We start from the raw sequence: 19,778 nt of genomic DNA on the forward strand, positions 1-19,778 counted from the left end.
CGCCTTGCACCTTGCATTTCGGGCACAAATTGCCCCTTGCACTTTTAAAACGCTGGTAGGTAGAAAGTTATTATGTTCCTTGATGCACAAGACAAGGAATGGCTTTTTTGTAATTATGGTGAACAATATTTCAGGCCACACAAGTCACTCTATGGAGTGGCTTTTTGTAGTTATGGTGAACAATATTTCGGGCCACACAAGTCACTCTATAAATAGATGTATTCTCTTCATTTTGAAGCTAATGAAGATTTCTTTAGAGTTCTCTTGCAAGTTTGCTGTATGGAGTGATTCCTTGGGATTTATCTCTCTTTTCTCTTTCTCTACCCTTTCTCCTTTGTGCTTCTCTCTCTCTTCCTCTCTCTTTCTGTCTTGTGATAGTTTGTTGCAGCCCTACTGCATCAGCTAGTCACTCAAAACCTACCCTAAGCCCTTACTAAAAGCACTAATTTGTTCTAAACCCTGAGGATATCTACCGTATTAGGGTACATCAATTTGATTCACCTGATTTGCTCCTCAAACTAGAGCCAGAATTTGACTTCTTCTGCAGCTCAGCACAAGTCCTGATCATTCCCATAAATGTCAAAATGATTTACTGCCCTTACTGGGGCATAGCTTACCATGAGTCCCAACTTCCAAAACTTTTTTTTCTCTCTGGTCAACCCAACCCAATTGGCGACCAGCTTTTTTTGGTTGAATAATTTGTGATCAGTTCATGAGCAATTTCCACTCTCAGGCCATCCTCTAGGCCCTTTTGCATATTTTGTTGCAGTAGCTTGTCCCTATAGGCCTATAGGTCTATTGGTTAAAAAGATTTTCAAAGCAAATTTCCCAATAGCCTGCTTTTCAGGTACAGAGAATTCTAACTTGTTGCTACTCCTGACCATGTTTTTTCTTTCAGATTTGATTACTATGTTGCTAGTTTTGTTCTTCTACAAGTTCATGAACTTCTTAATGGGTGTGCAGGCATCATGTCCAAGGGTATCCGTCGATTCGGATTTTTCGTAAGGGAAGTGATGTTAGGTAAGTTGTTATTGTCCTTGTGATAATATATACATGTATTGAGAAATCATATTTGCTCTGTATACCATTTCTCCGTGTATCAGACTTTTCCTAGATTCTTAATTATTTTTTTCTTTTAGCGTACTGAGCCAATCAATATTTCCTAGGGGTCATGTACTTTTATTTTAAGCATCAATTTCAATATATTGTCTGTTATTAATCACCCAAAAAAAGTAAAGCAGATTTGGTTTTTTGTTCCTTTTTTTTTATTCTTCTTTAATGTTTGAATAGTTCCAATTTTAGTTTCTTTTAGAACAATAGATGACTGTAGTTGAAAGAAATATCTCTTTCCATGCACAGATTTTTTTTTAACAGAAACTCTTCATTAAACAATGTCACCAAGGTGAATAGCAGGCCAAATACAAGCTTGCTTCAAAGGAGCTCAATAATACAATATATATACATATGTATTGCCACCTGGCCCTTGACAACCCCAAACCCCTTCCCTTGCCAGAGAATCAACCATGACATTAGCACTTCTAGGAACCCGACTGAATGGGCTTTTCAAGTTGGTGCCTAGGACCTGAGCCTGTCTCACCATCAGCTTAAACTTCCAAGGGATCTCTTCTTGAGATTTCACCCAGCTGGTTATGGTTTAGCAGTCACCCTCTACCTCCACTACATTGAATCAGAGCTTGTAACTCAGTCCTCAAAGAATTACCATGGCCAATAGGACCAGAAAAAAACTGAGAACTATGTTGCCCGGATGATCCCTAACCCCTGCCCCCTCTGGCTCTATTGGATTTCCAAGGCATCATTCTTCAACATTGAATATTAATTTACCCAGAGATGGGGCTTTCCATAATTCTTTCTTTGCTGTCTCCTGGCCTGAAACTTAGCTACCACTTGCCACCTCCATAGCATATCATTAAGGGTAATTACTATACCACTCATTAAGTTAAAGCAATGAGAATTTGTGATTTTTATAAGATCAATCAACCCCACAGATATTCTCTATATATGACATTTGAGTAACTAGTCACTAATTTGTACATATGATGATTTACTTCTTATGGATTGTATGGAACTTAATGGGATTGAAAGGATTCTTTTGTGAGGATATGGAGGGTGGTATCTTTGGTTTTAATACTTGTGTATTTTGACAGATTTCTTTTTAGTGAGAGTGGGGAAAGTCATTGAAGGGATTTGGTAGCTAGAGGTCTACCCAGAGTCACTTATGATCATTGTCCCATTGAATTAGGGCAAGAACCTTTTAGGCATGGCCCTCGACCCTTCAGATTTGAAAACATGTGGTTGACACAGGCATGGTCCTCGACCCTTCAGATTTGAAAACATGTGGCTGACACACCCGGACTTAGTGAAGAAGATTGAGGAATGGTGCAGGGAAGATATAAGTGGGGTGAGGTGGAAAGGGGTGAGATTCCACAAAAAATTGAGAAGCTTGAGACCAAAACTAAAGGAGTGGAATAAAGACCAATTTGGGAGATTAGAGGAAGCGAGATCAACTTTGCTAACCCATATAGAGGAGTTGGATGTGAAGGAGTCCCAAAGAACCATGAATATGCAGGAGAGAGAATTGAGATGTGTTAGAATGCTCGAGTCAGGGGTATTTTGGTCATTCTGGTGTATCTTATTGAAAGTGAAATGTCTATTGTACCTGAGTTTAAGTTGTGTCCCATCTTCTATGAGGGACAAAATTGTCTTTCTTGTAACTCAAGTTTTTCATGAATAAAAGTCAAGTGGGTCGGCTAGGAGAGGTACTTTTGTACATCCTCTCTTCTAGTCTGGCCGAATACTTTTCTCCTCTCCTTCTTCTTCTTCTTTCTCTTTTCTTTCTTCTTTCTTCTTCTCTACTTTGACCTAGAAACAACTAGGGTTTATTCACATGGTATCAGAGCATTAAGGTCTGGTGTTCGTTTTTTTCTTGCTGCTGTCTTCTTCCTGGGTTTGCCGCCAGCTTCACAGTAGGTTTCTTCATCCTACAGTTGATCTGATTGAAGACTCAATAAAGGGCTGAAAAGGAGTTGTCGTTTTGAGGGCCTGGAGGTGATATAATGCCTCTGGCCGGTGCTGTGGTGGTCGTTGAAGTGGTATACTAGACCCTCTATTCAGTGTATGAAGAGGGCTGGTCGTATACAGGCATGGACACTGCTGTCGTGTGTTCAGAAATGGACTGTGAATGTTGATTTTTTTTTTGTGTGCATCGAAAGTTAGTTGTTGTGGTGCTGGGTGAAACTGATACACATATCAGTCATGTTTTTTTTTTTGTGTGTTTTCTTGCTCACATGTGTGCTGAAAGAAGAGTGGTAGACTGCTGATGTCCACGACAGCAGTGGTGTGGTGTTGATTGTGTTGTGGTGGCTGGCATATCTATGTTTTTAAATGCTTAAAAGTGAACCCCTAGACCTTGTGTGTAATCAGTTCTGCAGTTTGCAGAACAAGTGTTCGATGAAATGACTGAGTAATTTCAGTAGTGGTGTGTTGGTGGTAAATGGTCCTGCAGTGTGCAGTCCAAGTGTTTGATGTGTTGACTGAATGATTTCAGCTTTAGAGTGTAGTGTGTAATGTGCGGTTGAAGAAAGTGGGTTGGTGGTATTGTAAGTGAGATAAGTCTTGTGACAAGTGTGAGATTGTGGTGTATATTCAGAGGAGACATAATTGAGATGGCTTCAACTATAGTTGGGAATGACAACAAAACAGGCATCATGCTCTCTTCAGATTATCCAAGTGTTCAAATGACATCCATAAAGTTGAATGGTGAGAACTATATACCATGGGCAAAATCTGTGGAGGTGTTCTTGAAGGCCAAGAGGAAAGTAAAACATGTGAGGGAAGAGAAACCTTCCTCTGATTCTCCTGGGTTCAGTGATTGGGAACAAGATGATGCACAGATAATGACATGGCTTTGGAACAACATGGAACCAAAGATTAGTGTGAACTTCATGTTCCTAGATACAGCCAAAGAGATCTGGGATCATGCTAAAAAGTTGTACTCTGGACAAGACAACACAACTAGGGTATATCAGTTATACCAAGAGTACTTCAATTTGAAGCAAGGAAGTCAAAGCTTAGAAGAGTATTATGCAAGTTTGAGAAACATCCGCAATGAGCTAAATGTGTATCACCCTCTCACATCAGATGTCCAGATCCAACAACAACAACATGAACAACTTGATGTGACTAGGTTTCTTGTGGGCTTGAAGGCTGAGTATGAGCCTGTCAGAGCACAGATATTGGGGGGATCAGCTCTCCCCTCACTTGAAGAGGTTTTTGCTCGTCTTAAGAGGACATCCATTGAGCTAGTGGAACATTCTTCCTTCTCTGATAGATCTGGTTTGGTAGTGACTAAAGGGAGTAGTCGTGGAAGTAGAAGTGGTGGTGGCAGCAGTGGCCCTCCAAGCAACCGCGGTGGACACATGTTTAACCGGGCCAGTGGCCGGACTGGAGGTCGTGAGTCAGGGGGAGGCCGTGGAAAAGGAAGGGGTAATGCTCAGAGAAAATGTACACATTGTGGCTTAGAGGGGCACACAGTTAATTTCTGCTATGATTTGCGTGGTCCACCTAACACTTGGGCTAACCATGTTACATCTAAGAGTAGTAGCACAATTATTGAAAGCCAGCAAACTGCGCCAACCCCCTCCACACCCACTTGTGCTTCCGGGCAGGAAATGGTGAGTGTACCACGGGCAATATATGAGCAGTTCCTTCAAACATCTCAGCAGAACACAACTACACTTGCCCATTCAGGTATGACTTGTTTAGCTTCCAAAGCCTCACCCTGGATCATTGGTTCTGGCGCCTCGGACCATATCTGGGACTCCTGATGTATTTTCTTCCCTTTCTCGCACCTCCACATCTCAGACAGTTACACTTGCTAATGGTTCTACATCTCCTATTTGTGGTACCTAAAGGGTGCCTAACAGCTAGGTACCTAAAGGGTGCTCCAGGTCGTGGTTTGTTATACCAAAAAGGAGGACCTTTTGAGATAGTAGGGTACACAGATGTTGATTGGGCTGGCTCTATATCAGACAGGAGGTCAACCACAGGGTATTGTACCTTCCTGGGTGGCAATCTTGTAACTTGGAAGAGCAAGAAGCAAACAGTGGTGGCAAGAAGTAGTGCGGAAGCAGAGTACAGGGCTATGGCCCATACCACATGTGAACTAGTATGGCTGAAGAACCTACTATAGGAGATGGGTTTCTCAATTGACAAACCCATGAAACTATATTGTGATAACCAAGCTGCTGTTCACATCTCATCCAATCCTGTCTTCCATGGAAGAACTAAACATATTGAGGTGGATTGTCACTTTGTGAGAGAGAAAGTGATAAGTGGGGTAATAACTACATCTCATGTGAGCTTAGGAAATCAGTGGGCAGATATCTTCACAAAAGGATTGTCTCGGGGAAGAATAGATTACATTTGTAACAAGCTGGGACTATATGATATATACTCTCCAATTTGAGAGGGAGTGTTAGAATGCTCGGTCAGGGGTATTTTGGTCATTTTGGTGTATCTTATTGAAAGTGAAATGTCTATTGTATCTGAGTTTAAGTTATGTGTCCCATCTTCTATGAGGGACAAAATTGTCTTTCTTGTAACTTAAGTTTTATGTATAAAAGTCAAGTGGGTCGGCTAGGAGAGTGACTTCAGAACATCCTCTCTTCTAGTCTGGCCGAATACTTTTCTCCTCTCCTTCTTCTTTCTCTTTTCTTTCTTCTTTCTTCTTCTCTACTTTGACCTAGAAACAACTAGGGTTTATTCACAAGATGGAAGCAAAAGAGGGATCTAAAAGAGGTACTACTGCGAGAAGAAATCTCTTGGAGGCAAAAATCTAGATGCAAATGGATTAAGGAAAGTGATGGAAACACTAATTCTTCCATGAGATGGCCAATGGGAGGAGGAAAAATCTAGTGAATAAACTTGAAGTGGATGGAGTAACTTACGAATCTCAAGAGGAGATGGCCAATTGTTTTGTTGCCCACTTCAAATCTATTCTAAGGGGCCTCTAGGTAATAGGGTGGAGTTGGAAGGTCACTTGGCCAAGACTTTATGGCTCCATTTGGAAGGAATACAAATACAAATATGTAGAGCGCAAAACCTTGTATTTTGTGTTATTTTGTATGTATTTGTACTGTACATATTTGTATTTGTACTCCTTCCAAACTGAGCCTATGAGGAAAATAAATGGTTGGAAAGGAACTTTGAGGAGGGCGAAATTAGATGTGCTATTTTCTCTATGGATAGATCTAAAGCACCATGGCCAAATGGATTTACTATGGCTGTCTTTAAAAATTGTTGGAATATTATTAAAGAAGATTTGTTAGAGGCCTTTAGAGAGTTTGAGGAAAGTTCAATAATAAGTCGAGTAGTTAATGCTACTTTTCTAACCCTAATTACAAAGAAGAAAGAGGTCATTCATTCAAAAGACTTTAGACTTATCAGTTTAGTGATTAGCATTTACAAGATTCTGGCCAAGGTCTTGTTGTTGAGGATTAAAGAGGTGCTCCCTTCAATCATCAGCCAAGCCCAAGGTGCCTTTGTTCACGAGAGGCAAATAATTGACCAAATTTTAATAGCAAATGAATGTGTGGAGGAGATGCGAAAATCGGGTAATCAAGGCTTCGTTTGTAAATTGGATCTCGAAAAGGCCAATGATTTAGTGGACTGGAGTTCCTTGTTAGAGGTGCTCAAGCAGTATGGGTTTAGGGACAGATGTGGTAGACTTTTATCAAAAGCGTTTGGTAGGGGCCTAAGACAAGGTGACCCACTATCCCCCTTCTTATTCACTTTGGTTGCTGATGCGTTTGGTAGGCTTTTATCAGAAGTAGATAGGGTTGGGTTATTAAGAGGCTAGAAAATAGGTAAAAATAGAATTCCGGTAACCCACCTTCAGTTTGCGGACGACATTATCATCTTTTGAGGATTGTGACTTGGTGAAAGTGAGAAACTTGAAGAATTTGATTATCCTCTTTGAAAGCACCTCTAACTTGCAAATCAATTTTGAAAAGAGTTGTTTGGTTGGACTAAACTTGGATGAAGGGGTATTGGATATTATTGCTGCATGCTTAGATTGCACCTTCCGAGTGGCCTTTGACCTAACTAAGACTTCCCCTAGGTGCCAACCCAAAGGAAAGTTGGTTTTGGAACCCCGTGGTGGAAAAGTTTGAAAAAAGATTGGCGGCTTGGAGGAGGAACTACATTCCTTTAGGGGGCAAAGTGACTTTAGTAAACGCTACACTTAATCTGCCAATCTACTTTCTGTCAATCTTTAGGATACCTAATAGGGAAGCAAAGAGGATTGAAAAATTGATGAGAGACTTCCTATGGGATCTAGGGGAAGGAAAAAAGGATTACTTGATCAGCTAGGAAGTAGTGAATCAGCTGGGAAGTAGTGAGCTGAATTAAAAAAGAAGGGGGGATAAGGCTAGGACAGATAGGAAGAACAAAACTCTTCTAGGTAGGCTTTGGAGGTGGCCCTTGGAAAGAGAGAGGTTATGGAATGAGGTGGTGGGTAGCATTCAAGGCTGTTCTGAGACTGGTTGAGATGTAGGGGTATCTCGACGGGCTTTGCTCGCAACCCCTTGGAAGGCCATTTCAGGCACCCTCCCTAATTTCCTCAGGTATGTAAGGTATGATTTCGTCTTTGGTAATTCTTTTATTTTTTGGAACGATATTTGGGTGGGCTCTCAACCTCTAAAAAATTGCTTCCCCTACTTGTACTCTATCTCCCTCTTTAAAAATGAGCATGTTCCAAGATTTCTTTCACCCCCAGTTCTCCCCTTGTCTTTGAATTGGAATTTTGGGTTTTGTAGAGATTTAAGTGAGGAATCTGCTTGTGTCTCTGATCCCTTGCTTCTTTTGGACTTTGTTTGTTTGGATCTCTCTATACCTGATAGAAGAATTTGGACTCTTAACTCCTAATGGTTCCCTTACTTGTGCTTCTTATCTTAAGTCCCTATATTCTGCCCCTCTCTCCTTGGAGTTCCTTGTCAAAGAAATCTAGTCAAGGCTCATTCCCCCTAGAGTAGTTGTTTTTGCTGGGAAGCCTATTATGGTAAGATCAATTCTATGGATAACCTGCAAAAGAAGAGACCTTTTCTTTGTATATCTCCAAACTGGTGTATTTTGTCTAAAATGCATAACGAGGATCACCATCACTTGTTGTTATCTTGTTCTTTTGCTGCTAATAATTGGAATTGGGTGTTTATGTTGTTTGGGTGCAGGTGGATCTTGCCCTCTGAAGTAAACCTGCTTTTTGATCTGTCTACTTTTGGGCAGCCAACTAAGATAGGGAAACTAATGTGGAAGTGCATCAGAGCAGCCATTTTGTGGACTATTTGGGAGGAAAGGAATTCTAGAATATTCCAGGAAAAGGAAAGAAGTATCGATGAAGTTAAGAAGTGCATTTTGACAAGAACAATTCAATGGCTAATAACTTTAGATCTGTTTAGAGGATATTCTTTTGATGATCTCTGGAAAAATTGGGCAGAGATGGCTTCCACAATCCCCAAAAAGAATAGACTACAGATAGAGTGGAGACATCTTTCAGGACTAGTGGGAGTTGATGATTCAACAAGGGCTGAGATACTGGCTGTGGTGCAAGGCATACGGATTGCAAATCAACTAGGTGTGGAAAATCTGATAATTGAGGGATATTCTTAAGAAAGTTAATTGGTTTACAAGGAATATGTCAGTCACTTATCAGTGGGTCAGCAGATCAGTAAATGCCATGGTTGATTCTTTGGCAAAACAAGGGGTCTCAAGGGTTGAATTATTTTTCTGCTACTCTATGATTGTATTCTGTTAAGAATTTGTTTTATGCTCTCACCTCTAAGGGGAGGTAACATCTTGTGCCTCCTCTTAGGGTGAATGTCCACGTCCTTTCTTATTATTAATAAAATCTTTATTCATTTATCAAAAAAAACCTTATGTATTTTGTTTTCTATTTTATGTATCACTTTTTTCCAAGGTTTCAAACGTCGGTGTTAGTGGAAATATCGGTCACCCAATATAGGAAACATGTTGGAAATGCCATATGGAAATATTGTAAAAATTCTAAACATGGTGGAAACATTGTGAAATATGTAAATATATAGAATCTATGTTTACATTGTGAAATGTGTGGTGTGTTTATTCCAATTGGGCTTTTGCTGAGTTGGTCCGTGTTTGTCTTGATTGGTATCTGGTTTGTTGGTTTCTTGGGCCTGGATTGGTCTCCTTGTTGGCATGAATCTTGACATTTTTTGGGTTTTCTAGGTTTATATGGTTTATTTGGTGTTTTGGGTCTTTGTTTTAGTGTCATGGCTGTGATAGCCCTCAGCTGCTCTTTTAGTATACACCTCATATGGTTTTTTGCTTTTTTCAATAATTAATACCTTACCTTTCTCAAATATATATATATATATATATATATATATATCAATGTTTTAAAATGTGGAGGCATGACGTGAGTTGTTCCACTACGTAGAGGCGTGAGGCACGCCTCCACGTTATCTAGTAATAAAACTGCTACTCCACATTATCTAAAATAAAGTCACCAACTTATGATAACTATCTTTTGTACTCCATATTGCAGCAGTAGCTTTCATTGGGGAATCTGTCAATTCTAGTAATATACTGTTTCAATACCCATGGAAATGGAAATATGTAGTGGAAATATTAGGACATTATGGACATTTTAAACCATGCTTTTCTCTGGTAGTGTACTCAGTCCTTGCAAGATTAATATGCTACTCTGTGCACTTTTTTCTTGTCCTGAACTGACTTTTTTGGACTTCATTATTTAATAAAAATACCATTCTCACCAATTTCTGATGTAGGGAATCTCATGGCCACCATGATCATGAATCTTACTATGGAGATCGAGATACAGACAGTCTTGTTACGGTATGCCTAATCTTTAGTCCTAGTTTACAGTACCCTTCCAAGTTTGATAATATCATACAAGTTAATCTTTTTTCTATTGGTAGCTAATCAGAACTTTATTAGATAGCTCTAGTACCTTCCTAAGGTGCAATAAAGCTACCAAGAACTACCCACATTACCCATCAAGCCAACAATCAGCAAGACTAACATGATAACCCAAGGGTATTTACCCCAATACAAATACTATTTATTCTATACCTCTCTAGAAAGTTCGTAGGCAATGGAATTGACCAATTTGGGAATCCAGAAGCAGCTAGTGTTTAAGCTGGAAGTTGTCAAGTGCCATCTTCTTCTTTCTATGCTAACTTATAATTGCCCGAGTCCCCTTCCACTAGGAGATTCCGATTACCCCAAGGATCTTCCTAATCTCAAACCTTGGAGAATAAGTTGCATCTCCTTTCATATTTGATTCCTGACCCCAGTAAGACCTGAATACACCTGCAATGTCATCGTAGGCAATGGAAGTTTTGGTTGCACCTCTTCATATGGAGTCTCATAGGCTTGCTTTGGAGAAAAATTCTTCCAACACAACAGATAATGCAAAGAGGCCTGCACCATTGGCAGGAGGATGTAGAATTGAAGGTTTTGTGCGTGTTAAGAAGGTAAAATGTGTTTCATTTAGTGTTTTTAGTTCACTATATGTGTTAATAAATGTTAAGTATTTATTATTGTTGGGTGTCTAATTTTTTTCACCAACTCCCTGTTGTCATTGACATTCTTTGCTTGTATGAAAAAAGCATGTTATTATTTATGGATGGCCTTATGTGTAAGTTGTCTTCTAATTAACTCCTTTGAAGCTCGCTATTTTTCCCTTATCATCTCAACTTTTTTTTTTCTTGAATACCTGAAGGATCAGGCTGTTTGACCTATGAACTAGTTGTATTCTTATCTTGGAAGACAAAGACCTGATTTTAAGCTTCCATTTCATTATGAAGGTTCCAGGCAACCTTGTAATCTCAGCACATTCAACAAGTCACTCTTTTGATGCTTCTCAAATGAACATGTCACATGTGATCTCTCATCTTTCATTTGGAAAGAAGATTTCCCCCAGGGTGATGAATGAATTGAGACGGGTAATTCCTTATATTGGTGGAAGCATTGATCGGTTGAATGGTCGAGCATACATTAGCCATGTTGAGGATGCGAATGCAAATGTTACTGTAAGTTATAAGATTTCCCTTATCTTTGTTTACCATTAATTATTCTGTTAGTCATTTTTTGAATTTTTTTTTCTGTGAATATGCAGCCGTTTCCCATAACTTAATGACTTGCTGGCTCTGGTAGAAATATTACCTGGAATAGAACTTTCCTTCTTCTGATTGAATACAAAGCAAAAACTTATTGATATAAAGGAAAAAAATCTTCTCCCAAATTAGGGATAAGAGAGCCAGTGCAACACAAGGCTCATGGCTGACCCCTTATGTTGTATGTATAAAACCACTATTTTCCAATAAGAATAAATCAGTATTTTACAAAATTCCCATGGGCCTGGTGCTCCTCAAATAAATGTATCTCCTTACTCTTCCCTAGAAAGTGAATCAGCAAAGCAATTGACAGATCTAGGGGCCCAATTGAATGAGCAATCCATGGTTGTTGCCAATGCTTTTTCTTCCCTTATCATGTGTCTGAAAATCTGAAGGCCTGAGGGTTTTGAGATGAACCAAGAACTAACCACTTGGAAATCACCCTCTATGATAAGTTTGTTGTAATTTGAGAAATTTTCCAATCTTAGTTCTTGCAGGAGTGCAATCATTTCTGCTCTTGAAGAATTCCCTTCACCTACTGGGCTTGAATTGATTCATAATTCTCCAGTTTCATTTCTTGTAACTCCAATTCCCAATTGACTGGGGTTACCATAGCAGCAATTATCATATCAGCCGTCATTCCCCTTTTAGGAGCAACCTAGAATGGGTCTTTGCTGCATTTGTTGAGTAAAACCTGCTACTATTGACCAGTTCCTTAGGATTGAATCCATTGTATCCTAGTCAGGATACAATTAGCCACTTTCACTTTAATACTACCTATTATGTCTTCCGTCTTGTCCACCTACAGCACCTATAAGAAGCGAATATGACATTAAACAGAATGGAATATGACATTAATTGAAGTAGTAAGAAATGATTTAAGCACTTTAACAGTGAATATGACATTAAACAGAATGGAATGATGATATCTTCCATCTTATGTGTCTTATCAAAACTTCTTCTATTCCTTTCACACTTTATGGTCCAAAGACATCTGCTTTTGTACATTGTCACAAAACTTTGCCTCTTTTTATGTATATGGATGACTAAGGATGAGGTTAATTCCAACACCTTTTTGGTAAGTAGCATACTAGCATTTTCCTCAGCAATTGTGTTTGACTCGTTGAATTTGTCACCATTTCTCCTAGACGTGATAGAAAGAAGCTGTGTTCCCACTCAAGTGGGTTTTACAACTAATTGGAGTGGCATTGGCACATCTGGTGTCCTTTGTTTTAGACCTTACCAGGCCTTAGTGTTTTAAAAGCGTAAGGCGCAAAAAAGGAGCAGGGGCCAATTTGGCCTGAGGCGCAAGGTGAGGTGTGTGCCTTTTTGAAGCAAGGTGCAAAATACAAAATAAATGCTAAAAAATAAAAAAAGAAGTAAAAAAATTGCAAAGAATAAAAAAATATTAAACATAATATTAATAAAAAATATGAACTTAAATTTCAAAATAAATGTTTTAAAAACCTATTATCTAAAATTAAAATGCATAAACATTCATAAAAAAAAATTAAAATACATAAACATAACATGTAAAGTGTATTCAAATGAAAATTTAAAAATAAAATCAAACATATAAACATTTTCAAGCATGTAAAATCCACGCCCCTCAACTGCGTTACTTCAAGTAGCTAATGTGATGTAAAACATATTACATTCCTGATTCTACGAGCCGCCTTTGTGCCACGCCCCTCAAGGCAAGCCCAAACGAGTCCATGTTAGGGTCTTAAATTCTTAGTTCTCAAACAAAAAATAACGATATTATAATTTAAATTGATTTTTAAGAAGTTATTTTATTAGGATGAAGGAATGAACAACATTAGCAAATAGGGGGTTCTCGAGGGGTATGGTATGGGGGTCTGGGGGCAGAGTCCCCAGCCCAGCCGCTAAGTTCAATAAAAGAAAAAAAAAAAAACGTCAAATTTTCAAAAGGCATGCCCGGGCTGAGGCAAAGGCGCATCAGGCGCACCAGGCGTGCGCTGCACCTAGGACCTAGGCGAGGCACATACCTTAAAATGCGCCTAGGTGCACCTCAGGCACGCCTTTTAAATCACTGCCAAGTCTCCACTTAATGGGTAGAACAATTGATTTCTACTCTGTATGTAGTGTTTCAGTTGTTGGGTAGAACCATTTTTTATAGGCTGCTAGATTAATGAATACTTCTTTCATCTCTAAAACCTTATTGGCATTGTCACCTCGTCACATGACATTGGATCACTATTATTTGGACATTCACAAATGTCTGCACGCCAATCTATATATCATAGGGATGAGGGTTCGACTCATTTATTAATCATGGATTTTTCTGGGCTAATTTGTACTACTAAGAATTGAGGGTTCGGATTGGGCTGAGAGCCTTGTAATTCAGCTATCTTTCTAGTTTAATATAAGTTTCTGATTTGCCTATCAAAAGAAAAAAAAAAAATCTATACATCATAGGGAAAATTTTCTGAGGTCCTTTGTTTCTCGTGCTAGAGGGGAGAGCATTGATGGGTCCTCCACAACTCCTAAATTTGATGACGGTACTACTTCCCATTGATCCCTGAGCTTGGATATTCCTTTATGTCAAACAAACAAATGAATGGAATGGGGAAAAAAAAAGGAAAATCTAGTCCAGTACTGTCAAGAATTCATGTAATGTTGGTCCTCATTGCATGTCCAGCATGGTTGCTTTGTGTCTTTGCCCCTTTAGGAGAGCCTGTGGAATAATATTTCAGAGTCCAGTAGAATCTAGGTATTTGCTGGAGCCTGGAATGCAACTAATATTTTGGTGCTATACACCAGGAACTACTGTAACATGAGCAGTACATGGATTTTGTAATTTTTTTCTTGCTTAGATGTAGATTTGCAAATGTATAACACTTGAATTTGCAGATTGAACACTATCTTCAAGTAGTAAAGACGGAAGTAATAACAAGAAGGGCTTCTCGAGAATATAAATTGGTCGAGGAATATGAATACACAGCCCACAGTAGTCTGGTTCACAGTATAAACATCCCTGTTGCAAAATTCCATTTTGAGCTGTCACCTATGCAGGTTATCATCTACCCCCTGGATTTTATTGTATTATAGCAGACAGGATTCCTATGCTCTTGTTATTTTAACCCCCTTCATTTGGAACTGGGTAGTAGTAACACAAAATACTAACTTTTACCCCCTTCTGGAACCAGGTCCTGGTAACAGAAAACGCAAAATCCTTTTCACATTTCATCACAAATGTTTGTGCCATTATTGGGGGTATCTTCACGGTTAGTATTTTCTCTGCTGGTTATTTTCTTTTTATTAGTGCTGTTGGTTCTGAATATTCTCTCAATGGATTTCAGGTTGCTGGAATATTGGATTCGATATTACACAACACATTGAGAATAATGAAAAAAGTTGAATTAGGAAAAAATTTTTGACGCTGTTGGGTATATTTCTCTTATCCCCTTTCCAAGGGGGGATGCTTCTCTCGAGGTAATAGCATTATTTTTCCCTTTTTCTTTTTAAAGAAGACCAATGGGAGTCGGAAATGTAACTTTAAGCAAAACTTGCTTATTGCTCTCTGGCATGATTTAAGAAATGATCTTGGTTCCATGGATCAGGGCTAACCAGTCTTTGATTTCGTTTTTTTTTTTTCTTCTTTTTTTTTGTAGTATGATTAACTCCAGACGTGTACACCTTGGTCCAGAATCTGGCTTTTGGGGGCCTCCTCCTCTTAGGTTGGTTATACCAAGTTCATGTGTATCAGGTGGCATGATTTGCCACTTTGCTCTGGATTGTCAAAATGTCAATTAATTAGTTGTCCGCTTCGTTACAACTTACAAGGTTATGTTTATTGAATAATTTTGGATCTATTAATGAAATGATGTTTGGGCGTCGTTCAGGCAATTTCTATCATTCATTCTGTGGTGCCCAAAGCAAAGGTTCAAAGTATTGATACTCGACATACATACGCATAAGTCTTGCTTGAATCGCAAGTTTTGAAACAGTAATACTTGTTTTCTTTTCTTAGTTCAGTATTTCAAAAATAAATATAATAGCAAGGGTTCTAATGTTTGAACTATGGAGACATCTTAAATCCTAGTATTTAGCATTTCGGTAATCCTAAAAGTGAAAACCTATGTACTGGTTGTTCAGTTGATCCGTGTGTTATGGAAGTGGTAATTATGGACCTAACATTTGTGTGATAATAAGCATTTGTATTGTGTAAAGTGTATTGCTTGGCAACTGAACATTGGAGATAACATGAATGAATGCTCCTCACAAGGAGTTCAGATCTGCTCCCCCGATGGGGCGCCCCACAACACATCTCCGCCTTACATTGGAAATATCTCCCAGTGATGATCTCATCGGGTCTGGTATTATCAACAGGAGATGTTCCCAATACACGGCGGGGATGCGCTGTGGGGCATTGTGGGGCACCCCTTTGTGGGGCGCAGATGTGAACTCCCTCATAAGTTAATAGCATTATCACATCCATGGTCAAAGTAGTAGTGAAGATACGCTTCAGATATGAATTTACCTGATTTGGTATTTGGCTATTACCTCAATAGGCACAATGCCACAATCAGTATATATTTTTTACTATAAAAAAATTCAGTATATAATTATATATTTTCAGGACAACTAGCTTCACTGCTTTGAAGAACAGATGAGTTTATGTTTTTCCAGGTTGTGAAATTAAGATAAGTCGATTCCACTGATTAACTTTTTATAATCGTAGCAGATGCAAAGGGAAAAACACTGACAGCTGAGAAAGCAATGCGACATTGCCGAATTGTTGATTGTTTCATCTCTTGATACAAGAAAAAAAAAAAAATCATATTTCGTCTCAAAGGTAGATAGGTACTATCCCATTCCCATGTATGGTATGATATTCTGCGTCTTCGTATGTTAACAGAAAGTAACTGAAAATTTATTATCTAAAAAAGAGAATAAAGAAGCAAGAAATCACAAACCAAATATTTTAATAAAAAAAGAGGATTAAGAAAGAAGATACCAGTTATCATACAATAAAGGAACTCGTTTATTTCTTATTTACATTGCTCTGTATACGATAAATTTCCCACCGACCCAAGCAGTTAAAATCTTATTTTTCCAATTTTTTACGAAGAAATAAAACACCATGACCAAGCCAATCTTGAAGACACAGATGGGTTCACCGAGGTAACTGTGCAAAAAGGATCAGTAGAAAGGAAGTATTGTGAAAAGGAAAAAAGGAAACAAAAGAAAAACCAATCCGGCTCATACAAATATTCGAAACTCAAAAGGAATCAGAGGATTAAAAGAAGATATGAACCGACAAATGCTCCAATTGAACCGATGAAACTCACCAACACCGAAGAGGCTCCACTTGGAGGGGAAGGTGAAGGTGAAGCTGGAGTCTCACTAGGAGTTGGGGACGGGACGATTTCAATAGAACCAGATGGCGGAGGGGGAGGAGTCAGATTTGTCTCGTTTGAGTTGGGTGGTGGAGGAGCCAAGATTGTCTCGTTTGAGTTTGGAGGAGGAGCCAGTTCTGTGCTGTTTGAGCTTGAAGATAGGTTGTTTCTGTCTGCCATGACTACTACCACCATCTTCTCGTTTTTGAGACAGTTCTCTATACTCCCACTTATAAAGTAGAAGGGTCCAGATTGATTGAACTTGAAGGAAGTGTGGCCATCGTTGAATAATGAAATGGGTTGTGCTGTGCTGCAGTTGGTGTAATCCTCCTTGTTAACTTGAAGCACTGAGTCATTGTCAGGTGGGTAGACGAACACTGCATTAATAGTGAAAAAAAGTAGATGAGTAGTTACAAACTTGCCAACAAATCACTTGACGATGAGCATAAATCATAAGCAAAACATTCCTGTTTACAGTAATTGGCTAAACCCATGGAGCCTGTTTATCACGATTCACCCTCAATTTGGACTATTGATTAATAAATCAATAATTGGCCGATGGGCTCGTCCACATACCCTCCTACCCGAGGCTATTTCCCTTTAAACCTTCAACCTTGTAATCTTGTATGGGAACTGAGAATTCATCACTCATCAGTAATGCCTTACTCAGGGGTTTTGATCGGTCAAAACTCTTTTTATATCATATCTTTTCGGTACAATCTTTTGCAGTCGTGCATTGAGAACATCTCCATATTTATATATTTTTATTTATGAGAAAATATTTTCAATGCACAACTGCAAGAGACTGTGAGGACGGTGTAAGGACAAAATCCCAGATCTGGATGATCAGGTAGGATCAAACCAAACCAGCTCAAAACCAAAAGGACCTGAACCACCTTGTTCAGGCTGTGAATCACTTCTTGCATGGGTGTAGCCCAACAATGGGGCATTGGGGCGCATATACTAGGCATTCCTAACCAAAGTTGAAAAAAAAAATCTCATTAATGGCGTGGTTAAGTTTATCCAATGGATGCAATTAGAACTAATGCCATACAATCAGACCAATACTGCTTGAATGGCCAATCTCATTGTAAAAATTAAATCTTCAACTTACGCAGGGAGTCTCCAATTTGGAATCGATGCATCTCTGCCCATTGATTGTAGCTGGGTGCATTGGGATCAGTGGGCACGGTCCACCCCTTTGAGCCTCCGACCTTGAACTCTGTTGCACCAACTCTTAGCATCAATAGCAAAAGACCAACGATACTTAAAGCATGAAACGCTCTGACTTCGTAATTTGATCTTAGAATGTTGTTGTTGGCCATTTGAACAGATGGGTCTTCAGCTCAAAGGATGGGGACCTAGCCAAAACAACTACTGGGGACTGGAGTTGAAGGGTTGATATGAATTGTGATCATAGCTAGGGTTTTTGTAGGCTTCTCTGCAAGACCTTTACAAGCTGTTTCAGTGAAGCTTTCGCTTCTTTTTTTTTTCCTCTTCTTTCTTTGAATATCTTAACTACTGGTGCAAAGCATATGAGAAGCACTTTATGATGAGCTGGGCTATTCTTATTCCCTTTTGCTTCTACTTATTTAGCTTAGTTTACGAGGTTATCCTTTGCTTGACCATATTAAGAATATTCATGCCTTGTGTCTTAGGTTAGATTGATCTGGGAACAGCGGTCGTCTCACGATTAAGGATGTTCAAATTCAAGCTCAGTTTCCGTCAGTTCTAGGAATTCAAGTTAATGTGAACAATCCGATGCTCTTTATTAGAGTTGAAACAACAATTCTAGTTAAACTTTTTGGACAGCCATGAGTGCTGATCAGTGAATTAAGTTACTTTATTCATGTTTAAGTTTGACATTGGTAAAGCATCTTTAGACTCTTTAGGATTAAAGTATTGCTAAAGCAATATCTAATACGCATCTTCACAAATAAATATTAATATAGTTGCAATTGATACGTAATAACCAATGAGTATTAAATTATAGAAATATTGTTGGGTTAAGGCCCTGTTTGATGATTAAGTATTTGTTAAAAGAAGTACTTGCAATTGATAAGTACTTAGAAGTACTTATTTTAACAACCCTTTAGGCTGTTTGGTAACCCACTTTTTCAAATCACTTATTATGTTTTTAAGTACTTATTGGGGTGAAAATGTTTGATAAGCTACTTTCCCCATAAGTGCTTATATTTATTCAAATAACAATTTTAGCCCTTATTTCTCTCATACATATATACAATACTTTTCAATAGTAGTAGTAGCTACTACTACTACTACTACTACTAATAATAATAATAATAATAATAAATGATAATAATCATAATAATAATAAAAATAATTATTATAAATAATAATAACTAAAATTAACAATAGTAGTAGTAGTAGTAGTAGTAGTAGTAGTAATAATAATAATAATAATAATAATAATAAGACGATGAGCAGGGGAAGGTTGTCGACATTGCAACTCCCCTATTCTCCCTTTGAGCGGCAGAGAGCGTCGACAACCTCTCCTTAGTCTTTCTCTCCCTCTCTCTCTCTCTCTCTCTCTCTCTCTCTCTCTCTCTCCTTTTCTACTTCTTCTCCTTTGTTTTTGTTCTTCTATAACCATTGAACCACGAACAAGACATTGTTCATCTTCCTCTCCAAAAGAGAACCAGCGGTGGCTGAACGTCTCTCTTTTGGTTCTTCGACACCCGAATGGTAGCGACGACTGGATCGAGCTCTGTTTCAGAGATCTGAGATCGAGCTACAAGCTCTATTTCAGAGATCTGAGATCGAGCTACGAGCTATGTTTCAGAGATTTGACTTCAAAGCATAGAGGAAAGAGGCTAAACGGCAAGTCCACCAGCCACGGTTCCTCACCACCAATCGTCGCTGGTGGACCTGCAACTGATGCACTGCTGCTGCTAGGGTTTGAGGATCGAATGAGTGGAGAACGGAGAGGTATAAACTCGCGGGGGTATTTTAGTCATTATACAAATTTGTTAGGGACTGGTTCATCCTAATATTTTGGAGAAGTACTTCTTCAAGAAGTACTTATTAAAAAAAGTGTTCCCTTAAAAAAAGTACTTCTTGGAGAAGTACTTCTTCAAGAAGTACTTAAAAAAAGCCAACTTGAAGTCACTTTTTCAAAGAAGTACTTTTAAAAAAACTACTTTTTCCCCACTTTTTTACCAAACACCCATAAGTACTTAAAAACCACTTAATGTGTGGTCCT

The 19,778-nt window shown here is 38.7% G+C and overlaps 2 protein-coding genes across 3 annotated transcripts in view; one reads left to right on the forward strand and one right to left on the reverse strand.

Annotated features, from left to right (window-relative positions):
• Positions 1-15,062, forward strand: part of LOC104604868 (protein disulfide isomerase-like 5-4) — a 44,210-nt gene extending 29,148 nt beyond the window's left edge. Inside the window, exons 9-16 of one of the 2 annotated variants that reach the window (XR_016085647.1) lie at positions 964-1,020; positions 9,843-9,909; positions 10,404-10,550; positions 10,884-11,108; positions 14,067-14,228; positions 14,363-14,440; positions 14,516-14,648; positions 14,828-15,062. Coding sequence is in view for 1 of the 2 variants with exons in the window: in XM_088903722.1 (XP_088759848.1) it covers positions 964-1,020; positions 9,843-9,909; positions 10,404-10,550; positions 10,884-11,108; positions 14,067-14,228; positions 14,363-14,440; positions 14,516-14,593 (814 nt within the window). In the remaining variant the exon portion in view is untranslated. Of the gene's footprint in view, positions 1-963; positions 1,021-9,842; positions 9,910-10,403; positions 10,551-10,883; positions 11,109-14,066; positions 14,229-14,362; positions 14,441-14,515; positions 14,769-14,827 lie in introns of those variants that run through there. The other variant, XM_088903722.1, reaches the window with a different exon arrangement.
• A 1,119-nt stretch (positions 15,063-16,181) lies between these two features.
• Positions 16,182-17,973, reverse strand: LOC104604869 (early nodulin-like protein 9). Its single transcript, XM_010269437.3, has 2 exons — positions 17,670-17,973; positions 16,182-16,932 (listed from the first exon to the last, which is right to left on the reverse strand). The coding sequence occupies exons 1-2, from the start codon at positions 17,878-17,880 to the stop codon at positions 16,448-16,450; spliced, it is 696 nt and encodes a 231-aa protein (XP_010267739.1). The 5' UTR covers positions 17,881-17,973; the 3' UTR covers positions 16,182-16,447.
• Positions 17,974-19,778: the final 1,805 nt, after the last annotated feature.

The sequence above is a fragment of the Nelumbo nucifera genome, chromosome 1, assembly GCF_055504915.1.
Source record: "Nelumbo nucifera cultivar China Antique chromosome 1, China Antique-T2T, whole genome shotgun sequence".
In the NCBI taxonomy this organism is placed as follows: Eukaryota; Viridiplantae; Streptophyta; class Magnoliopsida; order Proteales; family Nelumbonaceae; genus Nelumbo; species Nelumbo nucifera.

Excerpts from the sequence above, each read along its gene's own strand:
- LOC104604869 (XM_010269437.3), bottom strand. The coding sequence starts at position 17,880 with ATGGCCAACAACAACATTCTAAGATCAAATTACGAAGTCAGAGCGTTT. Across the intron at positions 16,933-17,669 it reads CCAAATTGGAGACTCCCTGC|TGTTCGTCTACCCACCTGAC; the intron begins GTAAGTTGAAGA and ends CTATTAATGCAG.